Source organism: Gymnoscopelus braueri (genome assembly GCF_963280865.1).
Source record: "Gymnoscopelus braueri genome assembly, chromosome: 23".
Lineage (NCBI taxonomy): Eukaryota > Metazoa > Chordata > Actinopteri > Myctophiformes > Myctophidae > Gymnoscopelus > Gymnoscopelus braueri.
Window position 1 is genome coordinate 34,517,630 of NC_137625.1, and position 27,448 is coordinate 34,545,077.

Sequence of the window (27,448 nt, forward strand, 5' to 3'; positions counted from 1 at the left end):
CCGAAATAGCAGATGTACAAGCTCACAGCACGCCGCAACAACGCAACACATTGTAAGCTTGTTCATCCGTTATTTTCACCAAATGTTTCACCCCAGAATATAGGGATGCTAGGTTTCACGTGATTAATTACAATGAACGAGAACACACTTCCATCTGTCACTGTATGATTGATTGACAGCTCTGACATAATGACATAGTGTCACTTCTCACTCGTCAATCATTTGATTTAGTTACGGATCGGATACGATAATAAGTGATAGAGTAGTAGTTTCACATCTTTCACTCTATTAGAAGTCAGTCCCTCCATGAATGAGAATTATAAATCAACGTTACAGATGAAATTAACGTGGCGGTAAGCATTCTGTCGGTTGAGTAAATCTACCGTGTTAGTTATCGTCTCTGTCGGGTGTAAACCTCATATGTCCAAAACTGTTACTTTTCAGGATTCTAATTCAAAAACATCAAAAGTAGCAGATCCACAAGCTCGAAGCGCGTCGCTTCGCGCCGCGTTTCGAGCTTGTAGATCTGCTGCTTTTGATGCTTTTGTGTGACGCTGTAGTATGATCAAGCAGGGCGTTACTTTACGGAAAAACACAAACAGTCAGAATATGGAGATAAGAGGTTTCTGCCCGACAGCAACGATATTATGTTGGCTGAGCTGCACCCTCGTCGGCCCATTTTTAGCCCCTTAGAGTGACATGTTTACAGTGTGACTTCAAGGTGTTTCCACTCACAGAATGCTACATATATCACTACCTAGCATGTTATGTTCTATGTACTACAGTACAGTTGATCAGTGTGTGTGTGTGTGTGTGTGCGCACACACACACACACACACACACACACACACACACACACACACACAAGTTCTGTCCATATGCTGGCCCCCAGGTGTCCGTTAGAGACAGAGCTCTCCCATTCTCTCCAGTTATCCTTCATCCCTGGACAGACGCATGCACACACACTGCATGTGGTCGGGGATGCTGTGTGAGTGTCTCTGCGTGAGGCAAATAGGGCTGACCTACATGAGACCAGTGGATGGATGGATGGATGGAGGGAGGGAGGGAGGGAGGGAGGGAGGGAGGGAGGGAGGGATGGAGTGGAGTTTGAGGGATGGAATATTTTTACTCAAGTATTAGTACTGTAGCTCTAATGCGATATATCGTTGCTGTCGGGTAGAATTCCATATTTATTTATTTTTTGTGTGCGTGGCGCGAAGCGGCACATTTTGAGCTTGTAGATCTGCTATTTGTGCTAAGTTTGAATTTTAATCGTGAAAAGTAACAGTTGTGGACGTGTGAGGTTTCCACCCGACAGACACGATATACAATACTCTGTTACAAGTAAAAGGCCTGTATTCAAAAGTACCAAAAGCCGATATATAAGGTATGAGTATAAAGCAGGTCTTAATGGGTTAATGTGTGTTTTGTAATAATGATCTGAATCTACAAAGTAACTAGTAACTCAAGTTTAAAGTAAAAACTACAATATTTGCCTGTAGTGGAGTAGAAGTAAAAGTATTATAAAATGGACATGAGCAAAGTAAAAAAAAAAATTATTCTAGTACCGTACTTTGTAATTGTTTGTTGAGTAAATGTACTTAGTTACTTTACACCACATGGAAAGGAGTGCAGCTGGGAGGAGGTAGGGAGACCCTGCAGTTATCCTGATAAATGATGGGATGAGCGGATGAGGAGAAAGATAGGATGATGAAACGGAGGGGTAACCTGTAGCACACACCAAACTACCACCACATGCATGCACTGTCTGTCTGTCTGTCTGTCTGTCTGTCTGTCTGTCTGTCTGTCTGTCTGTCTGTCTGTCTGTCTGTCTGTCTGTCTGTCTGTCTGTCTGTCTGTCTGTCTCTGTGTGGTTCTCTCTATTGTTCTGTCTATGTGTCTGTCTGTCCATATAAAAGATAATCAACTAAATGCTAAATATTTTTTGCATTTTAGCACGTCTCTCTCTCTCTCTCTCTCTCTCTCTCTCTCTCTCTCTCTCTCTCTCTCTCTCTCTCTCTCTCTCTCTCTCTCTCTCTCTCTCTCTCTGTCTATCTCTGTCTGTCTGTGTCTCTCTCTCTCTCTCTTTCTCTCTCTCTCTCTCTCTTTCTCCTTCTCCCCCTCTCTCTCTGTCTCTCCTTCTCCCCTCTCTCTCTCTCTCTCTCTCTCTCTCTCTCTCTCTCTCTCTCTCTCTCTCTCTCTCTCTCTCTCTCTCTCTCTCTCTCTCTCTCTTTCTCTTTCTCTCTCTCTCACTCTTTCCTCTCCTCCTCTCTCTCCCTCCCTCTCTCCCTTCCTCCCCAGACAGACAGACAGACAGACAGACAGACAGACAGACAGACAGACAGACAGACAGACAGACAGACAGACAGACAGACAGACAGACAGACAGACAGACAGACAGACAGACACCCTGTCATCCTGTAGTAACAACATATTGTATCCTTCTCACGTTCCTCCATAAAAGCTGTCACCGTGCTGAGTGAGGAGTGAGGGGTCTGCAAGATGGCTGCCCAGCCCTAATGCATTCTAATGCACTTCATTATAATGACATCGCCCATCAACAGATGGAGAGCGAGAGACTGCCATGATAGAGAGAGAGAGAGAGAGAGAGAGAGAGAGACAGAGAGAGAGAGAGAGAGAGAGAGAGAGGCCAGTGATTAAGTGTTTTCCTCTTACCAACCGTCAATTAGCTTGTCAAAGTCACAAATCTAATCAGCGGCTCGTTGAGCTAATGAAAGGAGACTCCTCTATATCTCTCTCTCTCTCTCTCTCGTTTTCCAATCCCTCTTTCTCTCAGTCTCATTCCACACTCACTATTTTCCCTGCTCCTATTTCCTCTTTTCTCTGCTCTAATGATGGAGACCCACACTTGCACTCTCTGTTTGCGTGTGTGTGTGTGTGTGTGTGTGTGTGTGTGTGTGTGTGTGTGTGTGTGTGTGTGTGTGTGTGTGTGTGTGTGTGTGTGTGTGTGTGTGTGTGTGCATGTGTTTGTGCGTGCACGCTAGTCATTTTACCCATACGCTTCCAGCATGGGTCGGGGACGCCACGGCAGTGCGATGACCTGCCGTGACCTTGCCGCCGCTGTCTGCTGATTGGATCATTACAATTCCTGTCTAGCTGCCAGTCTGTAAAAAAAATGTAACGTTCAAGACAGAAGGACCCTTTGATCTTTTCGATACAGTAACAAACACTATCAGGATACACAGACAGTCGGGGGTGGGGGGGTGCCATGATAACAAATAAACACACAATCCCACTTGACGGACTGGGGATCCCTATGTGGCAATGACACAGCTCACTCACGCTCCTTTGGGACCTATAGTGGAGCCCAATTTGGTCACACACGCACGAACACAAGTGCAGTGGTTCTCAAACCTTTTCATGCCAAGGACCCCCAAAATTATATGTATTTGGCCGAGGACCCCCATCTGAAAAGGGTTTGTGCCAGGGACCCCCAGAAGCAAAGATTTGAGTTACAAATGTTCGCTTCAAAAGAAAACAAAATTCCCCCCTTTTTTTTTAACTTAAAGGTAGGGTAAGTGATTTACTTTGGTTAAAATAAGTGTTAAATAGCTCTATAGACTATATTGTGATACTCATTGCTATAGAGTGTTTGTTCAGTAAAAGGAGTCTCCCATGTCTCTCCAGCTCTTTATTAAACAGAAAATGCATTTTCAGTGCTCTCTCCTGATTGGCTTAAATGTTGTCACCTACCTGAAAATGTACTATATTCTGTTTACTAAAGAGCTGGAGAGACCTCTGTGACCGAACAAACGCTCTGTAGCAATGATTACTATCACAATATAGTACTTTAACCGTTTTAACACAAAAACAAAAAAATACTAAAAAAGATCACTTACCCTACCTTTAATTATTAGATTCCTTAATCTCTTATGGCACAAGCTCTTTACAGATGGGGGTCAGCAGCCAAATACATACGTATATATTTGGGGTCCTTGACATAAAAATGTGTGAGAACCACTGCTCAATAATAAACTTGTCAAACTGTTTTCTTTTTTTTCCTTCAAAGAGAATCTTATCTCTGTGTTAATTGACTTGAATGTGTCCTTCACCCCAGGTCACTCCACTGAGGGGTCCGAGAGAGGGGGGAACCCTGGTGACCATCCGTGGGGAGAACTTGGGCCTGGAGTTCAGAGAGATCCAGGGCAACGTGAAGGTGGCCAAGGTCAACTGCACCCCGGTCCAGGAAGGATACATCCCCGCCGAGCAGTACGTCTATGTTCTATACCACCCCAGTCCCTTGCTCATGGGCACTATGTCGTCTCATCAGTTTACACCAATGGCTCCCAAACTGGGGGTCCCCAAATAATTTCGGGGGTCCCCAGATGATAAGCTTAATGTGCAACATTGTTTTCTCACTCAACAACAAACCAACATACAGTATAAGTTTATACAGGGTATCTGCACATGTCTAAAGTTACAATTTAATGACTTTTTTAAGACCTTTTTAATACCAAATTGGCCAAATTTATCAAATATTACATAAGAAAGATTGTGAAAATAGACAATCTACAAGCTCACAACGCCTCGCATGCACGCGTGCACACACACACACACACACACACACACACACACACACACACACACACACACACACACACACACACACACACACACACACACACCCACACACACACACACACACACACACACACACACACACACACACACACACACACACACGCCATGCACAAACATGCAACAATCCCAAAATTGCCCTGGGGGAAGCTGCATTTAACTTTTTATTAAAGCTTAATCCAGTGCTTTGGTAAAAGTGACAGGCGCGCCTCCCATTAAGATGATCTCAAACTAGTTTAAAAAGTGGCTTATCAACAAGCCCAGCGTTCGTTCATCCTTCTTGCTACAAGAAACTAAGTTAGATGCCAGCAGTTTTTTTTCTTCTTCCATGAAGCAAAGTGCTGAGCTCTGTGGAAAAAGGGAAGCGTGTGTTTTTTGAGGTCATAGCTATATGAAAAAGGATGGCGGTGTTCTTGCTGTCGTCCTACGAGTTGGCAGCGTGTGGGCGGAGAACCCGCTGCCAAAAAAAGCCCCACGTCATTGTATCCAGGCTTTAACCTGGGATTAGAGCCATTCTTAAGGTAGCTGCATGGTCCATAGCTTTGGTCCATGTAGCGTCAGGAGTTCTCCTTATCACTATGCGACTGCCAGTGTTGCCAGATTTTGCGAGAAGAATAAGCAACCAGGTCTATGAAATCAGGCCCGAAAGAAGTGACTATAGGCCATAGGATATTTGAAAATAGCCGAACTATAATCTGTAGATCTGCAACAACAAAAAAAAACAAAAAAATAACTTGAGAAAATGTTTGAGAACCACTTGTTTAAACAACATTAGGAAACAAGCCCAAATATGCTACTACGCTATAGAAACAAGCCCCAAAAAAACCAAACCACCAATGTACAAGCAACTTTACAGACAAACAAGCCCAAAGTCGCTTATAATAAGCAGACATGGCAACACTGGTGACTGCACGTGTAGTTTCCTCATTCAAACGGGTGCAGGATGTCTACTCCACACTTCAGTCAAAATAAACAATGTGTTCGCTACTCACAGAAACAAAAGTGGTTTTAAGGTGTTGAAAGCCTACTGTCCTCGGTGGGAGGACCCCCTACCTTTTGTGTAAAATCCACTTTTTGGCCAGGAAACAATTAATTCCACCGGAAATATTTTATTCACTCCAGTGAGCCACCTACAGTACAGATCTGGTCAATGGAAATGCACTGTTGACAATATCTGTAGGTGGCGCACTGGAGTAACAAAAAAATGTCTTACGTTTTTAGCCTACAAGCTATTTTCAATGCTATTTTCAATTCTCATAATTTGCTATGTCCTCACAAGTATAATAATACTGTGTGTGTGTGTGTGTGTGTGTGTGTGTGTGTGTGTGTGTGTGTGTGTGTGTGTGTGTGTGTGTGTGTGTGTGTGTGTGTGTGTGTGTGTGTGTGTGTGTGTGTGTGTGTGTGTGTGTGTGTGTGTGTGTGTGTGTGTGTGTGTTTTTTCAGGATCGTGTGTGAGATGGGTAAAGCTGAAATGAGCCAGTTCACCGGTAACGTCCAGGTGTGCGTGGGCGTGGGAGAGTGTAAACCGGAGTTCATGGCCCAGTCCTCCAAGTTGTACTACTTTGTGGTGAGTCTTTCTCTGAGGGAATGCTTCCGCTCAATTATCCGCTCACGAGGCCACTGAGCTCAGGGAAGGTTTTGAAAGGAAAAGATGTGCAGTCCGTTCTCTAGATATATCATAACTCATGGGTGGCAAACATCACAACGAAAGTTTGATGAAATACAGTGCAGTGGACGGAGCCGGCTGGACCAGCTCATGAACAAACATTATTTCTGAACGATTGCGACCTTTGTCATATAATCGGTTTGGGAATATAAAAGAAGACATATCACAGGTTGTTTTCTAATCACTTGCTTTTCGATGTGCAAAGCACATCACATCATTTTATTGATGTATCTAAACAGCGGCAGGTATCCTTTCTCCTTCGGAGTTATCGCAAGATTTGGCTGCCAGACAGGAAATGGTGGACAGTCTCGCAATACTTTGGCCGTTCAGAAACATTCTTTGTGCCCTTTAGATACCTCTATAACATTACACAGTGTACACATCGAAAAGCAACACAGCAGAAAACAATGTGTGAAATGTCTTCTTTTATATTCCTGAACCGATTATATGAAAAAAGGTCACAATTGTTCAGAAATAATGTCCATCCACTGCAATGTATTTCATCAAACTTCCGGTGCGAGGTTTGCCACCCATGAGTTATATTATATCTAGAGAACGGACTGCACGTCTTTTCCTTTCAAAACCTTCCTTGACTGAGCTGGCATGGAGTTATTTCCTCTCACGCAGGCGGCGCAAAACAGCAACCCATCAGCTGACTGGCTGTCTGCGCGGCGTGTACCGTACACCGCCCACACGGCAACTTTTCACACCTTTACACCTTTGACGTCATGACTTGACTGATCTCCCAACGTCAGGCTGTAGTAGTAGTAGTAGTAGTAGTCAGGACAAGTCCGTTTGGTGTGTGTTAGGGGGCCTTAAGGCACCAACCCACATCCCCTGCTCTAATCACTAGGCTGTGTGTTAACACCCCACTGTGCCCTCACCTGGGCGTGTTTAATGCCGTGCTCGGAGTGCTGTCGCCGGGCGGATGAAGGCTCGCTCTGACACGGCGCATGGCGTTCTCTTGGCCCAGAGTCTCTGCGCTCAGCACTTCCGCTCCATGTTTCTGTACCTGCAAAAAAAAGTGTGTGCTGCTCGATGACTGGCACGCACTAATGAGCCCGGGGTCGGAAATGGAACAGTGGCTATAAAAGGAGCTTTTGTGACATATTTCCTGCAGGTAGCACGACGCACACATGCCGCGGTACTGTACCGTACACACACACACACACACACACACACACACGTGCGCACACATACATACACGTGTGGAGGCTTTTTCCGTACGCTGCTCCCTCAGCATTCTCCCTTAAGTACTGTAGCCACTTAATCATAAACACATCACCCTCTTACACACACTTCATCGCAAGCACACACACACACACACACACACACTCACACCCACGTACACCACACACACACACACACACACACACACACACACACACACACACACACACACACACACACACACAGGCACGCACGCACGCACGCACAAGGACACACACACATACACACACACACACACACACACACACACACACACACGCACACACGCACACGCACGCGCACACACACACACACACACACACGCGCGCGCGCGCACGAATTACACGCACACACACATGCACACGCACACATGCGCACACGCACACACACACAAACGCACGCGTGCGCGCATGCATGCAGACAGACACACACTCCCACTGAAAAGCAGTGCAGTTCTTGCCCTTTTTAATGCGGAGTTATCAATTCTCCCCTCTCACAGTCTATTAATGGGGCGGTGGGTTTAAGGTCTCGGCGGGACCGTGTGTGAACAGAATTACATCATGTCAGGTCAGATGTCACGACACACAAGACGGCTGATGAGCCGATTATGAGCCGAAGCAAATGAACTGGAAGACAAACCTCACACTGCGCTGCACTCCACTCCCTGAATCAGGACTTCACTGCAGTGGTGGAAAAAGTACTCAAATGTTTTACTTAAGTAAAAGTATCAATACTGCAATGTAGAAATACTGTATTACAAGTAAAAGTCCGGAATTCAAAATTGAGTAAAAGTACAAAAGTATTGGTATCAAAATGTACTTAAAAGTACCAAAAGTTGAAACTACTCATTATGCACAATGTCCCATTTCACAAGTTTTCAAAATGTATACAAAATCTTTTGAAAATAGCAGATCAACAAGTTCACAAAGTGTCGCAATGCGATGCATTGTCAGCTTTTAGATCGGCTATTTTCAAATGGCCGAAATGTATATAGGGCTGAAGTGGTTAATGTATGTTTTCTATTAGTAATCAAAATCTACAAAGTAACTCAAGTTTTCTTATAATTGTGGTGGAGTAAAAGTACAACATTTGCCTCTGAGATGTCGTGGAGTAAAAGTAAAAGTACTGAAAATTGGAAACACTCCAGTAAAGTAAAAAAAAAATACCTCAAAATTGTACTTAAGTACAGTACTTGAGTAAATGTACTTTACACCACTGCTGGTGGTCCCCTGATAGATGTATTTTTCAGGCCAGTATTGAAACATCCTTTAATAATGGATGGTGTCGGGGCATTCTCCACATTTTGGTGGCAGAGTAGTAGAATGAGAACTTTCCCATGTTTGTTCTATATTGGGGTTGGTACCAGATCATGGTCGCTCCCTCTAGTGTTGTCCTACTTGACACCTTTTACACCAAAGTTTACATTTCTCAATGGAAGAGTGCTGGGGGAGACCCACCTCCAAGCACTGGAGATGTTACAATGTTTGTCCTAGAATAGAGAGGTTTGGGTTCAAGTGGTTAAAATCACCCAAAGGGACGAGTGCTCCAGTTTAATGTCCTTCTGGAGCTGATCCCAGGGAAAAAGAAAAAAAGCCATCCACCCAAATTCTGTGGTTAAAAAAAAAGAAAATGTAACTTTTCCCTTCTACCCTGGATTTGAACCCAGTTTCCCGTGCAGACTTTTTTTTATTTTTTTTTACCATGGCTAATAGAGACTGCCTGCTTGCTCAGGGGATAACTTTAATCTGGACCATCAGTTCAAAATGTCAGATCATGTGTCTAGGTGAGACTTGACCTTTGACACGATCTAAATGTCTCAATACATTACATTACGTTACATTACATTACAGTCATTTAGCAGACGCTTTTATCCAAAGCGACTTACAATAAGTGCATTCAACATAGGTAGGGAACAAAACTACTAATCACCAGAAGTCTTAAGTGCATTCTCTTCTAAAACAAGCAACTGAGAGTATACCTAGCGCTAAGGTAAAAGTGCAATATATCAGCTACCTACTTTCTTAAACAGATGAGACAAATAGGAAAATCAAATGAGCAAGAGCTAAAGCAAATAAGTGTATCAAATAAACAAGATCCAATAAAACAATAAAACAAGAGTTCGTACAACTAGTTAACAACAAGTAGGCAAGGCGAAGAAGAGCAATAGAAGAGCAGATGAAAGTAGACAGCGATATGTCGCACTGAAGCTGTCTGATGTCATGCAATACTTTTACATGAAAATGTTGATGTATTACAGTGTGTCTGATGACATTTTCATAGTTGACCTAGTAGTATGACCTCCGAACTCAACGGTATAGTTATTGCCTCATGGTCCTCATGTTGTTCGCCAAACACTATGCTCTATAATGCATAATTGAATGATTATGAATGATTGATATTGATTACTGTGCCCTCTCTCTCTACTACAGCTCCCGAGACTGCTCCACCTCAAGCCCAGCAGGGGGCCCGTTTCCGGGGGAACCGTGGTCAACATCACCGGGAGCAACCTGGACGCCGGCAGCAACGTGTCCATCATGTTCAAGGACCAGCCCTGCACGTATCTCAGGTTAGCGGCAGAAGAAGTACTCACATTAATGTTTTACTTAAGTAAAAGTATCAATACCACAATGTAGGAATTCTCTGTTAGAAGTACAAGTCCGGTATTCAAAAATGTACTTGCGTAAAAGTACAAAAAGTATTGGTATCAGAATGTACTTAAAGTACCAGAAGTAAAAGTACTCGTTTACCGGTACGCAGAATGTCCCATTTCACTTGTTTTCAAAATGTATGAAAATTGTTTGAAAATAGCTGATCTATAAGCTAACAACGCTAGCTTGTAGATTTGCTATTTTCAAATAGCTGGCGTATATGGTTAATGTATGTTTTGTAATCACAAACAAAATCTACAAAGTAACTACAGTAGTAACTACATTTTCAAATAATCGTAGTGGAGTGGAATGTGCCTCTGAGATGTAGTGGAGGAGAAGTAAAAGTATTTAAAATGTGAAATAATCCAGTAAAGTGAAAGTATCCCAAAAATAGACTTAAGTACTGTAGGCTACTTGAGTAAATGTACTTCCCACCGCTGCTGAGGTTAGCGGGCGGGCACACGTCAAACTCGACGCACACCTGGCCGAGCGCGTCGGAAAACGATCGATGGCACAATTCTCGAGTTTAGTCGATGAAAGATATTTCTGATACATGTCAGTTTAAACCGACCATCTCGAGTCATCTGAATAATATGTCCCCCGATGTGGCGTTTTTTTTTCATTTGATGTTCGGGGGTTTGACCTTGTCTCAGCCACAAGTCAGGTCAAAGATGGAAACCCAGAGAAAATCCATACGCACAATAAGACCTGAACCACTTCCCCTGATCCCTAATCAATAGACCGACCGCCATATAGCGGTCACGTCAGTGATCCATCCGTCTCGTCTGCCGTCTCTCGACCAATGACAGACGACCGCGGAGATGGAAGATGAATGCTTGTTGCTACGACGCACGTCATGATGGCAGCTCTCTTTGTGTTTATGAAGTGACTCATTATCAGTGGTGTAAAGTAACTAAGTACATTTACTCAAGTACTGTACTTAAAGGGATACTTCACTTTCACATAAAATAAACATTAAAAATAAATATTTTTAAAAAATGAAAGAAGTTATGGCAAAATAAAGGCCCCCTCACACATTAGTAGGACACTCTAATGCGTGAGGGGGCCGTGATTTTTCCATTACTTTTTTCATTTATTTTTAATATTTATTTTTTAATGTTTATTTTATGTGAAAGTGAAGTATCCCTTTAAGTACAATTTTGAGGTATTTTTATTTGACTGGAGTATTTCCAATCTGCTGTACTTTTACTTATACTCCACTACATCTTAGAGGAAAATATTATAATTTTACTCCGCTACAATTGTTTGAAAACTTTAGTTACTAGTTACTTTGTAGATTTTGATTATTATTACAAAACATACATTACCCACTTCAGCCCTATACATTTTTTTGCCATTTGAAAATAGCCAATCTACAAGCTCCAAGCTACAAGCTCACAATGTGTTGCGATGCGATGCATTGTGAGCTTGTAGATCTGCTATTTCAAACGATTTTTATACATTTTACACATTTGAAAACTTGTGAAATGGGACATTCTACATAATGAGTACGTTCTACTTTGGTACTTTAAGTACATTTTGATACCAATACGTTTGTACTTTTACTCCAGTAAATTCTGAATTTCTGACTCTTACTTGTAAGTATTTCTACATTGCAGTATTGATACTTTTACTTAAGTAAGTAACTTTATATTGTTTCGCATGTGAACAATTTCTTAAACGTACCCATGTTTCCACATTCTCTTTAGTTGGTTATCACAGTTATTCCACTTCTTGACCCCCTTAACTGTCAAGCAACTTTTCACATTTGTCCTTGCCGTCTTTTCTTCAAACATAGCCGGCAGTAGTACCTTCTCTCACCATGCTCCATTTACCTCATTAATCATTTCAGTTCCAGATATTTTTAACAGGTTAAAAGCGCATATTTTTTCAGTACACTATGACCAACTACAGTTTCAGTGGACTTTGTGCCTTGTAACTTTGTAATGTATTGTTCTTTTAATACAGATTTTGTTGTATTTTGTATTTTAACCCATTCAATCCGGGAACGCATCTCTGTCCTTTCAGATTTATTTGAATATTCAAAAATAGCAGATATACAAGCTCATGTATATACTTAAAGGGATAGTTCACCCAAACAATTATTGTAAATAATATCGATTAGTCACCCCATGGAGACTTGAATTCATGGATATTATTTTGTTTTTGTCGCATTCCTAAGCCAATCATTGGATGACCAGTGGACCGGTAGGCAGCGGTAGGAGACACAAAGGATACTGTCTCCTACCGGAACCGCTGCCGGTCATCAAATTGTTGGCTTAGGAATCTATGACTTCAAGTCTCCATGGGGTGACTAATCGATAGGAAAAAAGACATTTTGGGGCTGAACTATCCCTTTAAGACTTCGGTAACTAACGTTTGTGTGATGTGTGTTAACGCGACCTCCGTGACCTCAGGAGGGGCGGCCAGTGGATCACCTGCCGGACCCACACCTCGCTGAACGGCTACGGCAACGTGTCGGTGTCGGTGCGGGTGGATAAAGCCCACCTCCAGAAGGTCCTGCGCTTCGAGTACGTGGAGGACCCCACCATCACCAAGATAGAACCCGAGTGGAGCATCTTCAGGTATATACAGTGGAAGCACACATCACCACAGCAAACACCAGTGTGGAGGTTGATAGGTGGAGAGTCCATAACGAAGGACAATATCTAGTTTATTTATGTCTCTCATGCACACACACATGGGGTTGGGATCCGGGCCCGGATCCAACATTGAGGAACCAGCAATCGGTTCCATCACATTTGGACTTGTGTTGTTACGGTTTCGGACATTATGTCCAAAACTGACTTTTTATATATTTTTTAATAATTCTTTTTTGAAAATAGCAGATCTACAACCTTTTAGACCAGCTTTTCACAGTGGTGGAAAGTAACTAAGTACATTTACTTAAGTACTGTACTCAAGTGCAATTTTGTAGTATTTGTACTTTACTTGAGTATTTCTAATTTACTAATACTTTTACTTCTACTCCACTACATCTCAGAGGCAAATATTGTACTTTTACTCCACTACAATTATTTGAAAACTTTAGTTACTAGTTACTTTGCAGATATAAATGATATTATGAAACATACATTAACCTCTTTAGCCTTATTTTATACCTAGGCTATTTGAAAATAGCAGATCTACAAGCTACGCGTTGTGCGCTTGTAGATCTGCTATTTTCAAATATTTTAGTACTTTTACTTTTGGTACTTTAAGTACATTTTGAAGCCAATACTTTTGTACTTTTACTCAAGTACATTTTTAATTCCTGACTTTTACTTGTAACAGAGCATTTCTATATTGCATTATTGATACTTTTACTTAAGTAAAGAATGTTAGTACTTTTTCCACCACTGCACACACACACACGTAGGGTTGGGATCCGGAACTGGATCCAACATTGAGGAACCAGCAATCGGTTCCATCACATTTAGAATTTTTATATTTGATATTATTATAATAAAACGTTACGTTAAAACTACGTTAAAACTACTTTTTATTATAATGAAAAAAGAAAATCGAAATTGTGAAAATCGTAGATCTACAATCAGCTTTTCACACTTTTGTGATACACTCTTGTATGACGAGGGGCATTGATTGACAAAAAAAACAGTTGAAAGATGTTTTTTGCCCGACAGCAACGCATTGACGTTTGCCATGTCTTGGTCCTGTCTGTCTCTTCCAGTGGATACACGCCGGTGACGGTGACAGGCACCAACCTGGACGTCATTCAGACCCCTCTCATCAGAGCCAAGTACAACGGCCGCGAGACACTCAATGTGAGTAAAACGCACACACAGTCACACACACACACACACACACACACACACACACACACACACACACACACACACACACACACACACACACACACACACACACACACACACACACACACACACACCGTGCGTGTGTAAATGAGCAGTCAGTGAATTTGCAGTCAGAGCCACTGCCAGTGGTTTGAATACGTCATCATCCGATCTTTGGCGCTCTTATAGTAGCACGGATGAACTGTCTCACAGTCTCTGACTAATGTCACAGTGGTAGGTCAAACTAATTAGACCCAGAAATGAAAAAGAGAGAACACACACAGGGAGGGGGAGAGGGAGAGAGGAGAACGGAGAGTGAAGTAAGGAATCAGCAAATTGTGCTTCAATTCATTAACAGAGAAAACTCTGCGGAACAAGTTTTGACACTGAGGTAAACAAAAGAAAGAAAACCATATCACCCATATCAATGAACCCCTCCACCCATGGGAGCCTAGCACCCCTCCACCCATGGGAGCGTAGCACCCCTCCACCCATGGGAGCGTAACGACACACTCAAAGCCCACACAAAAGTCCTCTGTGATCTGATTGAGAGACGACGGCAGTGGAAAGAAAAGGCGGTAATGTTATCTGCCCGGTCCATCTGAGCAGCACGCCTGGCGACACATCCAGCATCTGTGCTCCTCGCATGTTGGCTTCACAACGGCCGCCAACGGGAAAGTGAATTCACCCCTCGTATCCGAGTCTCTCATTTCTCACCCGTTATCTTTGCTGAAATTAAATCCCAGACAGATTTAAACCACCTTTTTACTATTTAAATTGTTGCTGTCGGGCAGAAAGAAAGCTCATATTATATCCATATTACAGTAAGACATTAAAGCTAAAAGGATGACACAAACAAGTCCTGGGGACTTGTTTCCATTGTGGCCCTATGTATTCAATTCATCAACATAGCATACAAAATTAACACAATAATACATGTCGTCAACAAATACAAACACTATGGGCCCTATTTTGCGCGTCTTAAGTACCAGGTCTTATTACTTAACTTAAGACCTGGAGGCGTGGCCAATGCTGTTTTGCTATTTTGAGTGGCCAAACAGTATTGGCCACACCCCCAGGTCTTAAGTTAAGTCATAAGACTTGGTACTTATGACGCGCAAAATAGGGCCCACTATCTTCAAATGAGATAATTACATTCACCTCCCCTTGTGGTCTCCTGATAGATGTTTTTTACACATCCATTAATGGATGGTGTCGGGGCATTCCACATTTTGGTGGTAGAGCAGTAGAATGGGAACTTTCCCGCGTTTGTTCTAAATTTGAGTAGTGGAATAGGGATTCAAGTGGTTTGTTTTTAGGACGGGATACAGTGAGACACTGAACCTTGTGTTGTTGCTTCCTGCATAGTGTAGGACAGCTGTATAGCTATTGTACAGTATTGTATACTGTTGTTCTGTATTGGCGGTGCTTCTTGTTTTATTTTTCTTGCCTTGTATTGCTGTGTACGACAGTACTTTCTTTCCTTACTTTTTACCACTTTACCTGTAACTCTGTAACTCTTAACTGCTGTTCCCCCGCTGCTTCAATAAAGGTATCTATCTATCTAACTATAATCCCAGATATACAGTATTTAAACAGGTGTGTACGCCAAGGAAACGAAGAGTCATAAATATCCAAAGAGCTTTTCAACACCCGTTTTAAAAACGACATGGGTTTGCTTCTTAGCAATTACCTTGCTGCAGCAGTGAACTGTGAGTGGCTGTCACCGGGGTCCTGAGCAAACCTGCAGGGTTGTCAGGTTTGATGTCCACGGAGCCAATTAGAGTGACAGGCTGTTTCAGACTGCTTGTTGGAGTAAAACGGTTTGAACGGATGTTAAAACGTCTCGCCGAGAGTCTGTTTTTGTCAGTTTCCCCCCTGTCTTTTTTCGCGCGATTCCTGCTGAGAAGGAAATGGAGATATCACAGTGACACAGCAGACAACCTGTCTCTTGTTCTCTAACCCATTCAAACCGGGAACGCATCTGAGTAACCACTTTATCCATATTTTATACCTTGGCTATTCAAAAATAGCAGATATACAAGCTCACCGAGTGCCGCGCTATGAATTTGTAGATCTGCTATTTTTGAAAAATCTTGAACATTGTGTGCAAATAGTTGAATATATATATATTTTTAAAGGGAACATTTTTAACTCAAATCTTTGCTTCTGGGAGTCCCTGGAACAAAATATTTTACAAATATATTATATATATATATATATATATATATATATAAGATTTGCACAACTTTTCACGATTTTTCAAAAATAGCAGATCTACAAGCTCACTGCTATTTTTGAATAGCCAAAGAAATCTAAAAATGACACAGATTCTTTCCCGGTCTCAATGGGTTAAAACAAGGCTCGGCAGAGCGTCAACGACGAGGAGGCATGGGGGGGAAGAAGGAGAGGATGAAGAAGGAATCAAAGCGTCGGCTTGAATATGTCATGTGTCACGAGAGGCAGGGAAAAGGGCAAAAAAAAGACGCGAATGAAGGAGAGGGGACAGGCTGGAGAACAAATGTAACACCGTAATCTGCGGGCGGCGTACGGAGGAGATGAGAGGACGAGACGGAGATGGAGAGAAGACAAGATCAGAGAGGAGAACAAAGGCCGGAATAAATGAAGCAAAGGGAGGAGAGGAGAGAGGGAGCAAGGGGTCTTTTTTTGGGAGGAAATGAAGGTGAGTTCAGGGAGCTGGTTATCATGGCCCACATCTTCACACATCAAAGCACCCATTGTGGGCGTGATGAGACCGCACACGCCTCCTATAACCGCATCTCGTCTGTAGCAGCCTGCTTTGAGGGAGTTCTTCAAACAGCCTCCACTTTGCACTTTTGGAGGCGCCTGTCCATTTACAAACGGATTAGATACCAATCTTGAGCGGGCTCACTGGCATCGCGGGCCTTGTAATATGGAGCCATACACTGCACTAGCCATTATGCACCGCAGTTTCTGCAAAACAGTAGCTAGTACGGCAGGGGTGGGCAACTTTGATGATGGAGGGGGCCACTATATTTCCACACTCACTCCAGAGGGCCACATTGCATGCATATGCATATGCGTTTTGAGCTTATGCTGTAAGCTCAAAACGCGTCGCACTGCGACGCGTTTTGAGCTTGTAGATCGGCAATTTTTGCTATTTTTCAATTGGAACCCTGATATTTTTTTTGCTATTCTTTAATTGGAATCCTGAAAAGTAACTTTTTTTTTATTTCAAATGCATTTAGTTATACTTATGTTAACTTTTTTTAACTTAAATACAAATACGTTGGACATAAAAAAGACAATAGAATTTTAATACTAGTCATTAAGCTACTAATATAGTAATTAAAGTGGGTCATGTTTGCAATTGGAACAGCTGAAATCAATAATATATGATAATATATATTATATATAATAATATAAGTGAAGGTGGGGACCGCATGTGGCCCCCGGGCCGCCAGTTGCCCATGTATGTACAGTAGTACGGTATGTCGGATTTGTCCGAACGACCAACGAGAACGCGCCGAGATATTTTCTGTGAACTGAATGTTGTAATTTGACGCTTTCAAGGTAAAGTGGCTGATAAAAGATATACAGTATGTATGCAATTTACAGCATGGTATCGCTATTAGGCTATATACTGTAGGTATTACATACCTCACTCTTTAGGATGAATGGAAAGGATGTTATCAATTCCTGGGACAATTATGGGGCAAACTAGGGACTGAGAAACGAAACGCAACTGATACAGTGCATGATTGATACAAAGTAGCTGGCTTTGTGGCAACATGTTGATCTGCACAACAAAGTAGCAAGCTAGTGGGCAGGCAAATATTTGTTTATGCGTTGCTTGGCAACTCTCCAGTCCTCCCCGGACCGTTAGTGGTAGAACTATCTGCGTTGGCGGAGACACATAAAATGATTGAATAAACAAATCATATAATCTGTTGCCACGTTTTACGGTTGAATAATAAACGGTGCTTGTAGAACTATAAAAGCAATATCACACAGTATACGAGCACTTAGATTACCTTCTACCACATCACAACCATGCTCATTTACTGTATAGTATAACACCAAGGTTCAAGGTGTTCTTTATTTTTATGGCTTGTGTACAGGCACATAAGAGTAAAACCATTTTTGTTTGGCTCCTCAGACATTGTAACAACATTGTAAATAGTACAAATCGTTTAAAGCAATTAAAGCCTCACTATGTAACTTTTTTAAATTGATTTAATGAATGAATTTTGTCCAATCTGTATGGTAGAGTGTGTTAATAGAATATAACTTATACAATTAGGGTGGTTGTATTTTGTCTCCCTACTTTGACATATGGACAAGATTCAATGTATCATGAGCAAGAAGGCAGGCTCTATTAGCTCAATGGTAAAACATTTGAGCCCTTAAACAGGAAACCAAGTTCAAATCCGGGGTAGAAGAAGAAAGTTACATAGTGCTGCTTTAATTAAGTCAAATCAAATCTTTCTTATAAGATTTTATGTATGTAAAATATATATATATTACAAATATGTATAAATATATATATTATAGGGGGTAGGATATTATAAGCATTAGCTTCTTCTTGCTCCTTTTCGAACACATTTATGATTTATTGTTCATTGAGATAGTTGGAATTGTTTTTAATATATATATTTTTTTATGTGACTTTTTATGGTGACTATCATTATGACTATTATTGTGACTTTTTTATTGTATGGTGTTCGAAACAAATACAACGAAACGAAACAAATCTCTCTCTGTCTCTCCCTCTCTCTGTGCTTCCAGCTGTGCCAGGTGTTGAGCCCCACCTCCATGCTGTGCCAGGCTCCAGAGCTGCCCATCAGCCTGGACCGGCAGTCACCCGAGCGGCCCGACGAGTTTGGCTTCAAGCTGGACGACGTGGCGGTGCTGACGGCCCTCAACCACACCAGCTTCATCTACTACCCCAACCCCGAGTTCGAGCAGCTCCACCCGTCCGGCGTGCTGGAGCTCAAGCCCGGATCACCCATTATACTGAAGGTATAGGATCACCCATTATACTGAAGGTATAGGATCACCCATTATACTGAAGGTATAGGATCACCCATTATACTGAAGGTATAGGATCACCCATTATACTCAAGGTATAGGATCACCCATTATACTGAAGGTGTAGGATCACCCATTATACTGAAGGTATAGGATCACCCATTATACTCAAGGTATAGAATCACCCATTATACTGAAGGTATAGGATCACCCTTTCTAGGTATAGGCTGAGAGTCAGAGATGATGCACATCAGGGCCGGTTCTAGGGGGGGGCAGGGGTGGGCAGTGCCCACCCAAATGTGCATCCTGCCCACCCAATCAAAATTGGGGTAAAAAAAAAATAAAAAAAAAAAATATTATTTTTTTATTTTATTTTTTTATCATAAAATATTTATGTAACATTTATTTATTTTGATTGGGTGGGCACCATAGACTGTAAGTGGGCACCGTGGGCAGCATTTTAGACCCACCTGAACACGCACCGCTTAGTGTCTCTCCGAAGCGGGGGGGGTGGGGGGACTGTGACGGGCCGACTGCTCGCAAAACATTTTTTTATAGGTCTAACTGTGCCAAAATGCATATTTTCCAATGCATATTTTCCTACGCATTTGGGGGGTTTGGGGCCCCCGAAAACCCCCCAAATGGTTTTGGGCCCCCCAAAAAAAAATTTTCGCCGCCGCGCTTCGCGCGGCGCCGAGGAAGCCGCCCCCCCAGCATTTATTAATGCCCCCCCAGTTAATAATTTCTGTATCCGGCCCTGATGCACATACTTGCTATTGATCCGATGCTCAGATCGGTTCAGTCCATTTTTTGGGGGGGGGGGACACAAAACATAAAAAGTGTAACACATTTGTTCAGTTTCCAGTGATTCACATGCTGCTACTGCAGCGTTGTCCCAAGTGCCCTGAAAAAGGGAGAAGCATTGAGCTTGTCCGGCCCTATACCCCTGTATGTTTATGGGCCCTTGAGGGTCCATGACTCTGAGAGGTCGAGCATACAAGTGGAACCAAATGGACCCGTAAAGGGGTCCTTCAAATTCCAAAGTTTGAGGTCCACTGTGTTGGAGAGTACTGTATCAGAAAGAAACCCAACTGTCCATAAATTGATTGATTGATTGATTGATTGATTGATTGATTGATTGATTGATTGATTGATTGATTGATTGATTGATTGATTGATTGATTGATTGATTGATTGATTGTTTGATTGTTTGATTGATTGTTTGATTGCAGTGGTGGAAGAAGTACTCGGATATGTTACTTAAGTAAAAGTAGCAATTCAGTACAGTACTTGAGTAAATGTACTTAGTTGCTTTACACCTCTGATTTATTGATTGATCAAGTATCTATAGATAGATAGATCTATAGATCTATAGATAATTTAGATTGATTGATTGATTGATTGATAAAACTCCGCAGTTCATTGCAGAAAGCCCTTGGACGTTCATCAAATAAATGCTTTGGTTCACGATACAAAGGATTTATCATTATTAATCACTATGAGCTAATCTAACACTTTCAATTCAATCCTGTATCCACCAATCACGTCGACCCTCTCTCTCTCACAGGGACGGAACTTCCTGCCACCGACCATGCACAGCGGCAACGGGAAGCTCAACTACACCGTTCTGATTGGTGACAAGCCCTGCATCTTGACGGTGTCAGAGACACAGCTGCTCTGTGAGTCGCCCAACCTGACTGGACGCCACAAGGTCCTGGTGAGTGGCACGCACGCACTACTCCACTACATCTCAGAGGCAAATATTGTAATTTTACTCCACTACAATTATTTGAAGACTTTAGTTACTAGTTACTTTGCAGATATAAATTATTACATTATAAAACATACATTAACCACTTTAGCCCTATTTTATACCTAGGCTATTTGAAAATACCAGCTCTACAAGCTCACAACGCGTCGCATCGTGACGCGTTGTGAGCTTGTAGATCTGCTATTTTCAAACATTTTAGTACTTTTACTTTCGGTAGGGTTACATTTGGATACCAATACTTTTGCATTTTAACTAAGGGTACATGTTTTATTCTGGATATATATATATGTATAACAGTGATACTCACACACCCACACAGGTGCGAGAGGAAGAGAGAAGGGGTGGGGAGAGAGCAGACAGACAAAGACAGACGTTAGGCGGGAGGGAGACAGGTCTTGTGGAGACGACAGACAGATCTATCGATCGATTGACAGTTTGACGGACAGACGGGCTGGTTGCTTGCTGCTCTCCCCATCCATCTCCTTGTCCACATGGCAGACAGACAGACTCTAATCCAACGGGCCATGGCCTGTGGTTCTCCTTACGGCGGCCGGCTCACACAAACAAACAAAATAAGCCTTCAGTAAGAAGGATTAGGGCTCCGTAATACTCGATATAAAGGTTCTATATTTGTGGTTCTGAGACATGGACCTCTCCGAACGAGGCAACGCTTCCAGGCTCGGCTACCATACACGCTCACGCATGCCCAGTGGTGTAAAGTAACTAAGTACATTTACTCAAGTACTGTTACTTAAGTAAAAATGTTAGGTATTTTTTCTTAGGAGTATTTCCAATATATTACTTCTACTCCACTACATCTCAGAGGCAAATATTGTACTTTTACTCCACTACAATTATGTGTAAACTTAAGTTACTAGTTACTTTGCAGACATAAATTATGACATTGTAAAACATACATTAACCACTTTAGCCCTATTTTTTACTAAAATATATCTTAATGTCGTAATGCCTGAGTTGTATTGCAGAGCTACAAGCTTGTAGATCTGCTATTTTCATAGCACGACACCCACCTGCAACCAAGCATAAAATGACGTCTTAGTTCTACTGGATCGCTAGTCCACTAGTCCTTCCCTTTTTATTTGTTGATGAAATTGTCAAAATATTTAGTCTTAGTTTTAGTCATCATAGCTTAGTTTTTATTTCGTTTTTGTCAGTGAAAAAAGGTAGTCGACAAAACATTTTCGACGAAATGAACACTTGACACCCACATACAAAACATTAGCTTGTGAGGATCAGGGAAAATGATTCTCTAGTAAAAGTACTCACGCACGCACGCACGCACGCGCACACACACACACACACACACACACACACACACACACACACACACACACACACACACACACACACACACACACACACACACACACACACACACACACACACACACACACACACACACACACACACACACACACACACACACTACAAGGCGAGCTGAGCTTTTGAATATTTATAGCCTGGGATTATTGCTCTCACTCGTGATGACACAGAAAGTGCAAAGTATTTAAAAAGCATCTGATGAGAGACAAACATCAAAGTTGTTTCAAAAACTATTGAGATAACTTTGAGGTTTCTTGAACCCAAAGTATTCCCAGAGCAACGTTTAGTGTTGCTTCTTTTCTTTTACAGTTTCTCTTCAGAAGTAGTGTATCCTCATTACTCTTAGAGATAAACTAATAATGCCCCCCAAATTAACTTCAAGTACCACTTTTCCGTCTACGTAATAGAGCAGTGGTTCCCAAATTGTGGGTCGGGACCCCCAGGGTGGTACCCAAACTTCTTTCTTTTTTTGGGGGGGGGGGTCCCCAGATGATTATCTTTAACATTGTTTTCTCACTAAACAGTAAACAAACCAACATACAGTATAAGTGTATACAGGGTATCTGCACATTTATAAAGTTACAATTTGATGACTTTTATTAACTTTTTTATACCCAAATTGGCCAAATTGTCAAATATTACGTAAGAAAGAGGCAAACATTGTGAAAATAGCCGACCTACAAGCTCTTGTAGATCGTCTATTTTCCACAATATTTATCTGTGGAACTGAGTCACAACTAAATGTAATGCCTGCAATTCCAAGCGCTTGTCAGGGTGGGGGGCACCCAGTTCAAAAATGATTATTTGAGGGGGTCCCCAGTTAAAATATGATTATTTGAGGGGGTCCCCAGTTAAAATATGATTATTTTAGGGGGTCCCCAGTTCAAATATGATTATTTTGGGGGGTCCCCAGTTCAAATATGATTATTTTGGGGGGTCCCCAGTTCAAATATGATTATTTTGGGTGGTCCCCAGTTCAAATATGATTATTTTGGGGGGGTCGCGGCCTGAAACGTTTGGGAACCCTTGTAGTAAAGCATGTCTGCCCTCAACTAGCAGAGATTATCCAGCGCCTTTGAAGATGAGATCTCAAAGTACAGAATTAATTGATAAGTGCTATTTATTTTTTTTGCCGAAAACAGTCATTCTACCCACAGCTTTATGCTACACACAGCTTACACTATAGGTATAGACAGCTATGCACAGCTTTTTCCTTTTTCCTTTTGCTATTTGCTCACAGCGGCACGAAAAACACAATAAAAAAATTGTCAATCACGATTATTTGTATGACAATAACATTTTCACGATCTTGACAACCCTGCCCGTTTGTTTGTCTCAAAAAAAGGCTCGTGTGGGAGGCATCGAGTTCTCCCCGGGCGTGGTCCTGGTCACGTCGGACAGCCCCCTGAGCAGCACGGCCATCATCGGCATCGCGGCGGCCGGAGCCCTCCTCATCCTCTTCATCGTGGTGGTGCTCATCGCCTACAAGCGCAAGTCCCGTGAGAGCGACCTCACCCTGAAGAGGCTGCAGATGCAGATGGACAACCTGGAGTCCCGCGTGGCCCTGGAGTGTAAAGAGGGTAAGGAAACAGTGGTGGAAAGAAACTAAGTACATTAAGTACTGTACTAGTTACTTTGTGGATTTTGATTATTATTACAAAACATATATTAACCACTTCAACCCTATTTAAAATATGTTCATTTGAAAATAGCAGATGTACAAGCTCACAATTTGTCATGGTGCGACGCATTGTGAGCTTGTAGATCTGCTATTTTCTAAAGATTTGTATACATTTGAAAACTTGTTAAATGGGATATTCTGCACAATGATTACTTTCTACTTTTGGTACTTTAAGTACATTTTTATACCAATACTTTTGTACTTTTACTCAAGTAAAATTTGAATTCTTGACTTTTACTTGTAACTGGGTATTTCTACATTGCAGTGAGTATTGATACTTTTACTTAAGTAAAAAATGTGACTACTTTTTACACCACTGGTAAGGAAGGGGTGGACATGTCGTTGCTGTCGGAGTACCGATACTGTGTATATCAAGTACTGGAGTTGCAGTACTTTGTCCACAACTGGAAGGGAGTCCTGGGAGTCCTGGAGATATTAGTGGAGATCAAGAAAACAATATTTTAATTAGTCCTGAATGCACAACTCCCATTTAAATGAATGAATAAGAGATCCCAAATGTACAAAAAGGTTATCAAAACTCAGCATCAACAATTTACATCACAGAACATATCAATAGGCTCTATGCACAGCAGCCATAGTATCACTTCCTTCACAGGTGTTACCAATGATACTAATGAAGGCTCTGTTCCATTTAGTGTAGCACAGTGGTTCTCAGACTTTTTAATTTCCACCACCACCATAACTCTGAGAGAGTACAAATGGAACCAGATGTACACTCTCAGAGTTACACACCCGTAAGAGGCCATTTGGAACCCACTCAAGGAACCATGAGGGTCCCTGAATCCCAATTTTAGACCCCCTGGTGTAGCAGAGTGTTTCCAGTGAGCCAACGTGCACAACATCAGCACCCTGACTCTGTTTGACCAGAATGGAACAGAGCCTTCATTAGTGGCAACACCTGTGAATTTCTTCACAATATGGCTGCTGTGCATAGAGCCTATTGCAAACAGGAGTGAGTGTGTGGGGTGGGGTGGCACCTGTCAGCAGGGAGTGTTGGGCGGGAGGAGTAGGAATAAGGCTCTACTCTACGTCCTCCCGGTGGGGATTCCTCACTGGTAGGTGAGTCGAAAGAGCAGCGTGTATGCCATAACACTGCTGTATAAAACCGTATGTGTTATCACGTCTTACAGGTGCAGATAAGCAATACCTAGTAGGTTTGTGCCTTACATTACATCGTATATTGAATTATCATTAAAGGTCAATTAGTAGCTTATTTAGTAAGTCGGAGAAAACATAATGTGCTTTGAAACAGACAGTACCGTAAGAATATTCAGCTTATAAAGAACCGAGAGTTCATTCTCTGGCCAAGGACGTCTTTAGATAAGGAAAGAATTAAGCTTTTTATCTTCTTTTGAAAGCAAGTGCAGAACACCTGTCTAATTCTATTGGTCAGTGTTATCTTACGACTGCACTAAGAAGAGTACAGTAACGTTGATCTACACCGTATGTTATCATTTTGAGCTACAATTAAACATTTGATGTTAAAGTTACAAAAATGCATTGTGAATTTACCACTTAATCGTGAAAACAGCCAACAAGCTCACAACGAGTTGCGACACATTGTGAGCTTGTTGATCTGCTATTTTGACTATTTCTACACATTTTTATTTTATTCTATTTATGTTTTTTGTGGAATCGTTTTTTAGTTTTTTTCTGAATTTCTTTTGACAAAATGTTACATTATGCATTTATTTATGATTTTTCTAAATAAATAAGCTTTTTTATTATCTTTTGGAGATATTTTTTGTAGAAACTCGTGACTCGTAAAAATAGGCCTGCGACCCAAAAATGGTTCCTGACCCATTGACTGGGAAAGCCTGCTCTAACAGACATTAATGTGGTCTGGCTGTAAAGCAACATACTAAGTACATACTAAGTACATACTAAGTACATACTAAGTAGCAGTACTTACAGCATGACGCCTGTGAAAGCAGACTCCTGACCTTTATCACACGCTCGTCGTTGTCTCTTCCAACTTTTTTATTTTATTTTATCCAATAAACAAATCTAATCACTGTTTATTACCCAATAAAAAGGACATTGTGATATGACGATGGTACTGAACAGCCATAAACTACAACATGTCTCTACAACCCTCTGCTGTGTCCTCAGTGGTGGAAAGTAACTCAAGAACTGTAATTAAGTAAACTTTTGAGGTACTTTTACTTTACTGGAGTATTTACATTTTTCGATACTTTTACTTCTACTCGTCGCAACCCAACGCATTGTAAGCTTCTAGATCTGCTATTTTCAAGAGATTTGTATACATTTTAGACATAACGATAACTTGTGAAATGGGAGATTCCGCATAATGAGTACTTTTACTTTTGGTACTTTAAGTATATTTTGATGCCGATACTTTTGTACTTATACTCAAGTCAATGTTGATTTCCGGACTTTTACTTATAACAGCTTGTTTCTACAGTACATTGCAGTATTGATACTTTTACTTAAGTCAAACATGTGAGTAATTTTCCCCACCACTCGTCCTGTGTCCTCCAGCGTTTGCTGAGCTGCAGACGGACATCCACGAGCTGACCAGTGACCTGGACGGAGCCGGGATCCCCTTCCTGGACTACCGGACCTACACCATGAGGGTGCTGTTCCCCGGCATAGAGGAGCACCCCGTCCTCAGGGACCTAGAGGTACGGTAGTAGTGGACAGTGGTGGAAAGTAACTAAGTACATTTACTTAAGTACTGTACTTAAGTACAATTTTGAGGTATTTGTACTTTACTAGTTACTTTGTAGATTTTTTATTATTATTATAAAACATGCATTACCCACTTCAGCCCTGTATACATTTTGGCCATTTCAAAATAGCCGATCTACAAGCTCACAATGCGTCGCGTGTGAGCTTGTAGATCGGCTATTTTGACAGATTTTTGGATTTCTTTGGATTTTTATACATTTTATACACTTTAAAACATTTTAAATAGGACATTCTGCATAATGAGTACTTTTACTTTTGGTACTTTAAGTATATTTTGATTTTAATGCTTTTGTACTTTTACTCAGGTACATTTTGAAATCTGGACTTTCACTTGAAACAGAGTATTTCCACATTGCCGTATTGATACTTTTACTTAAGTAACACCACTTACACCACTGCAATTACGTTATGTATATAGTAGGCTACATTATGCACCTAATGTACATTCACTATGTATCTCTACCAGGCCGACGGGCTGGGAGGCGGAGATTATGTTTTCACCCCGTGTGTGGCTAAATGTCGGACACCGCTGGACCGGTCGGCGTCAAACTGTGTGTGCACACTCCCATTAGGCCAAGGAAGAACCTCTACCCCAAAATCTTCAAATTGGCTTCATGGTAGCGCTATTATATAGGCTGCTTTATATCACTGTTTGTTGCAGAAATATTTTTCTTTTTCACCAAATTAGCTACAGATAGATGGCCTCGTGAGTCATATGACAATGACTGTATCAAACAGGGTTTTGATACCCCATACTGTTTGGCAGTAATTGCCTTTAAAAAAATGCAATTAGTGAACAAGCGAATGAACAAAGCAGCGGGTCACAGTGAAATTAACACCGTTATTGTTGTGTGTTGTTGTTGACGTCTGGTAAACAAAAGCCTTCTGACGGCCCAACATCGGCACTTACTCAAACACAAACAAGACAGCCCTCCAATCAGTGGCTCCCTCTCGTTAATAACTCTTTAA

At 41.7% G+C, this 27,448-nt stretch overlaps 1 protein-coding gene across 1 annotated transcript in view; it reads left to right on the plus strand.

Moving 5' to 3' along the window:
- plxna4 (plexin A4) overlaps positions 1-27,448 on the plus strand; it is a 355,677-nt gene that overhangs the window by 270,782 nt on the left and 57,447 nt on the right. The window contains exons 13-21 of the mRNA XM_080421613.1: positions 4,079-4,230; positions 6,043-6,166; positions 9,904-10,040; positions 12,540-12,707; positions 13,814-13,907; positions 18,708-18,941; positions 20,518-20,667; positions 23,411-23,645; positions 26,270-26,412. Of these exons, the coding sequence (XP_080277739.1) occupies positions 4,079-4,230; positions 6,043-6,166; positions 9,904-10,040; positions 12,540-12,707; positions 13,814-13,907; positions 18,708-18,941; positions 20,518-20,667; positions 23,411-23,645; positions 26,270-26,412 (1,437 nt within the window). The remainder of the gene's footprint in view (positions 1-4,078; positions 4,231-6,042; positions 6,167-9,903; positions 10,041-12,539; positions 12,708-13,813; positions 13,908-18,707; positions 18,942-20,517; positions 20,668-23,410; positions 23,646-26,269; positions 26,413-27,448) is intronic.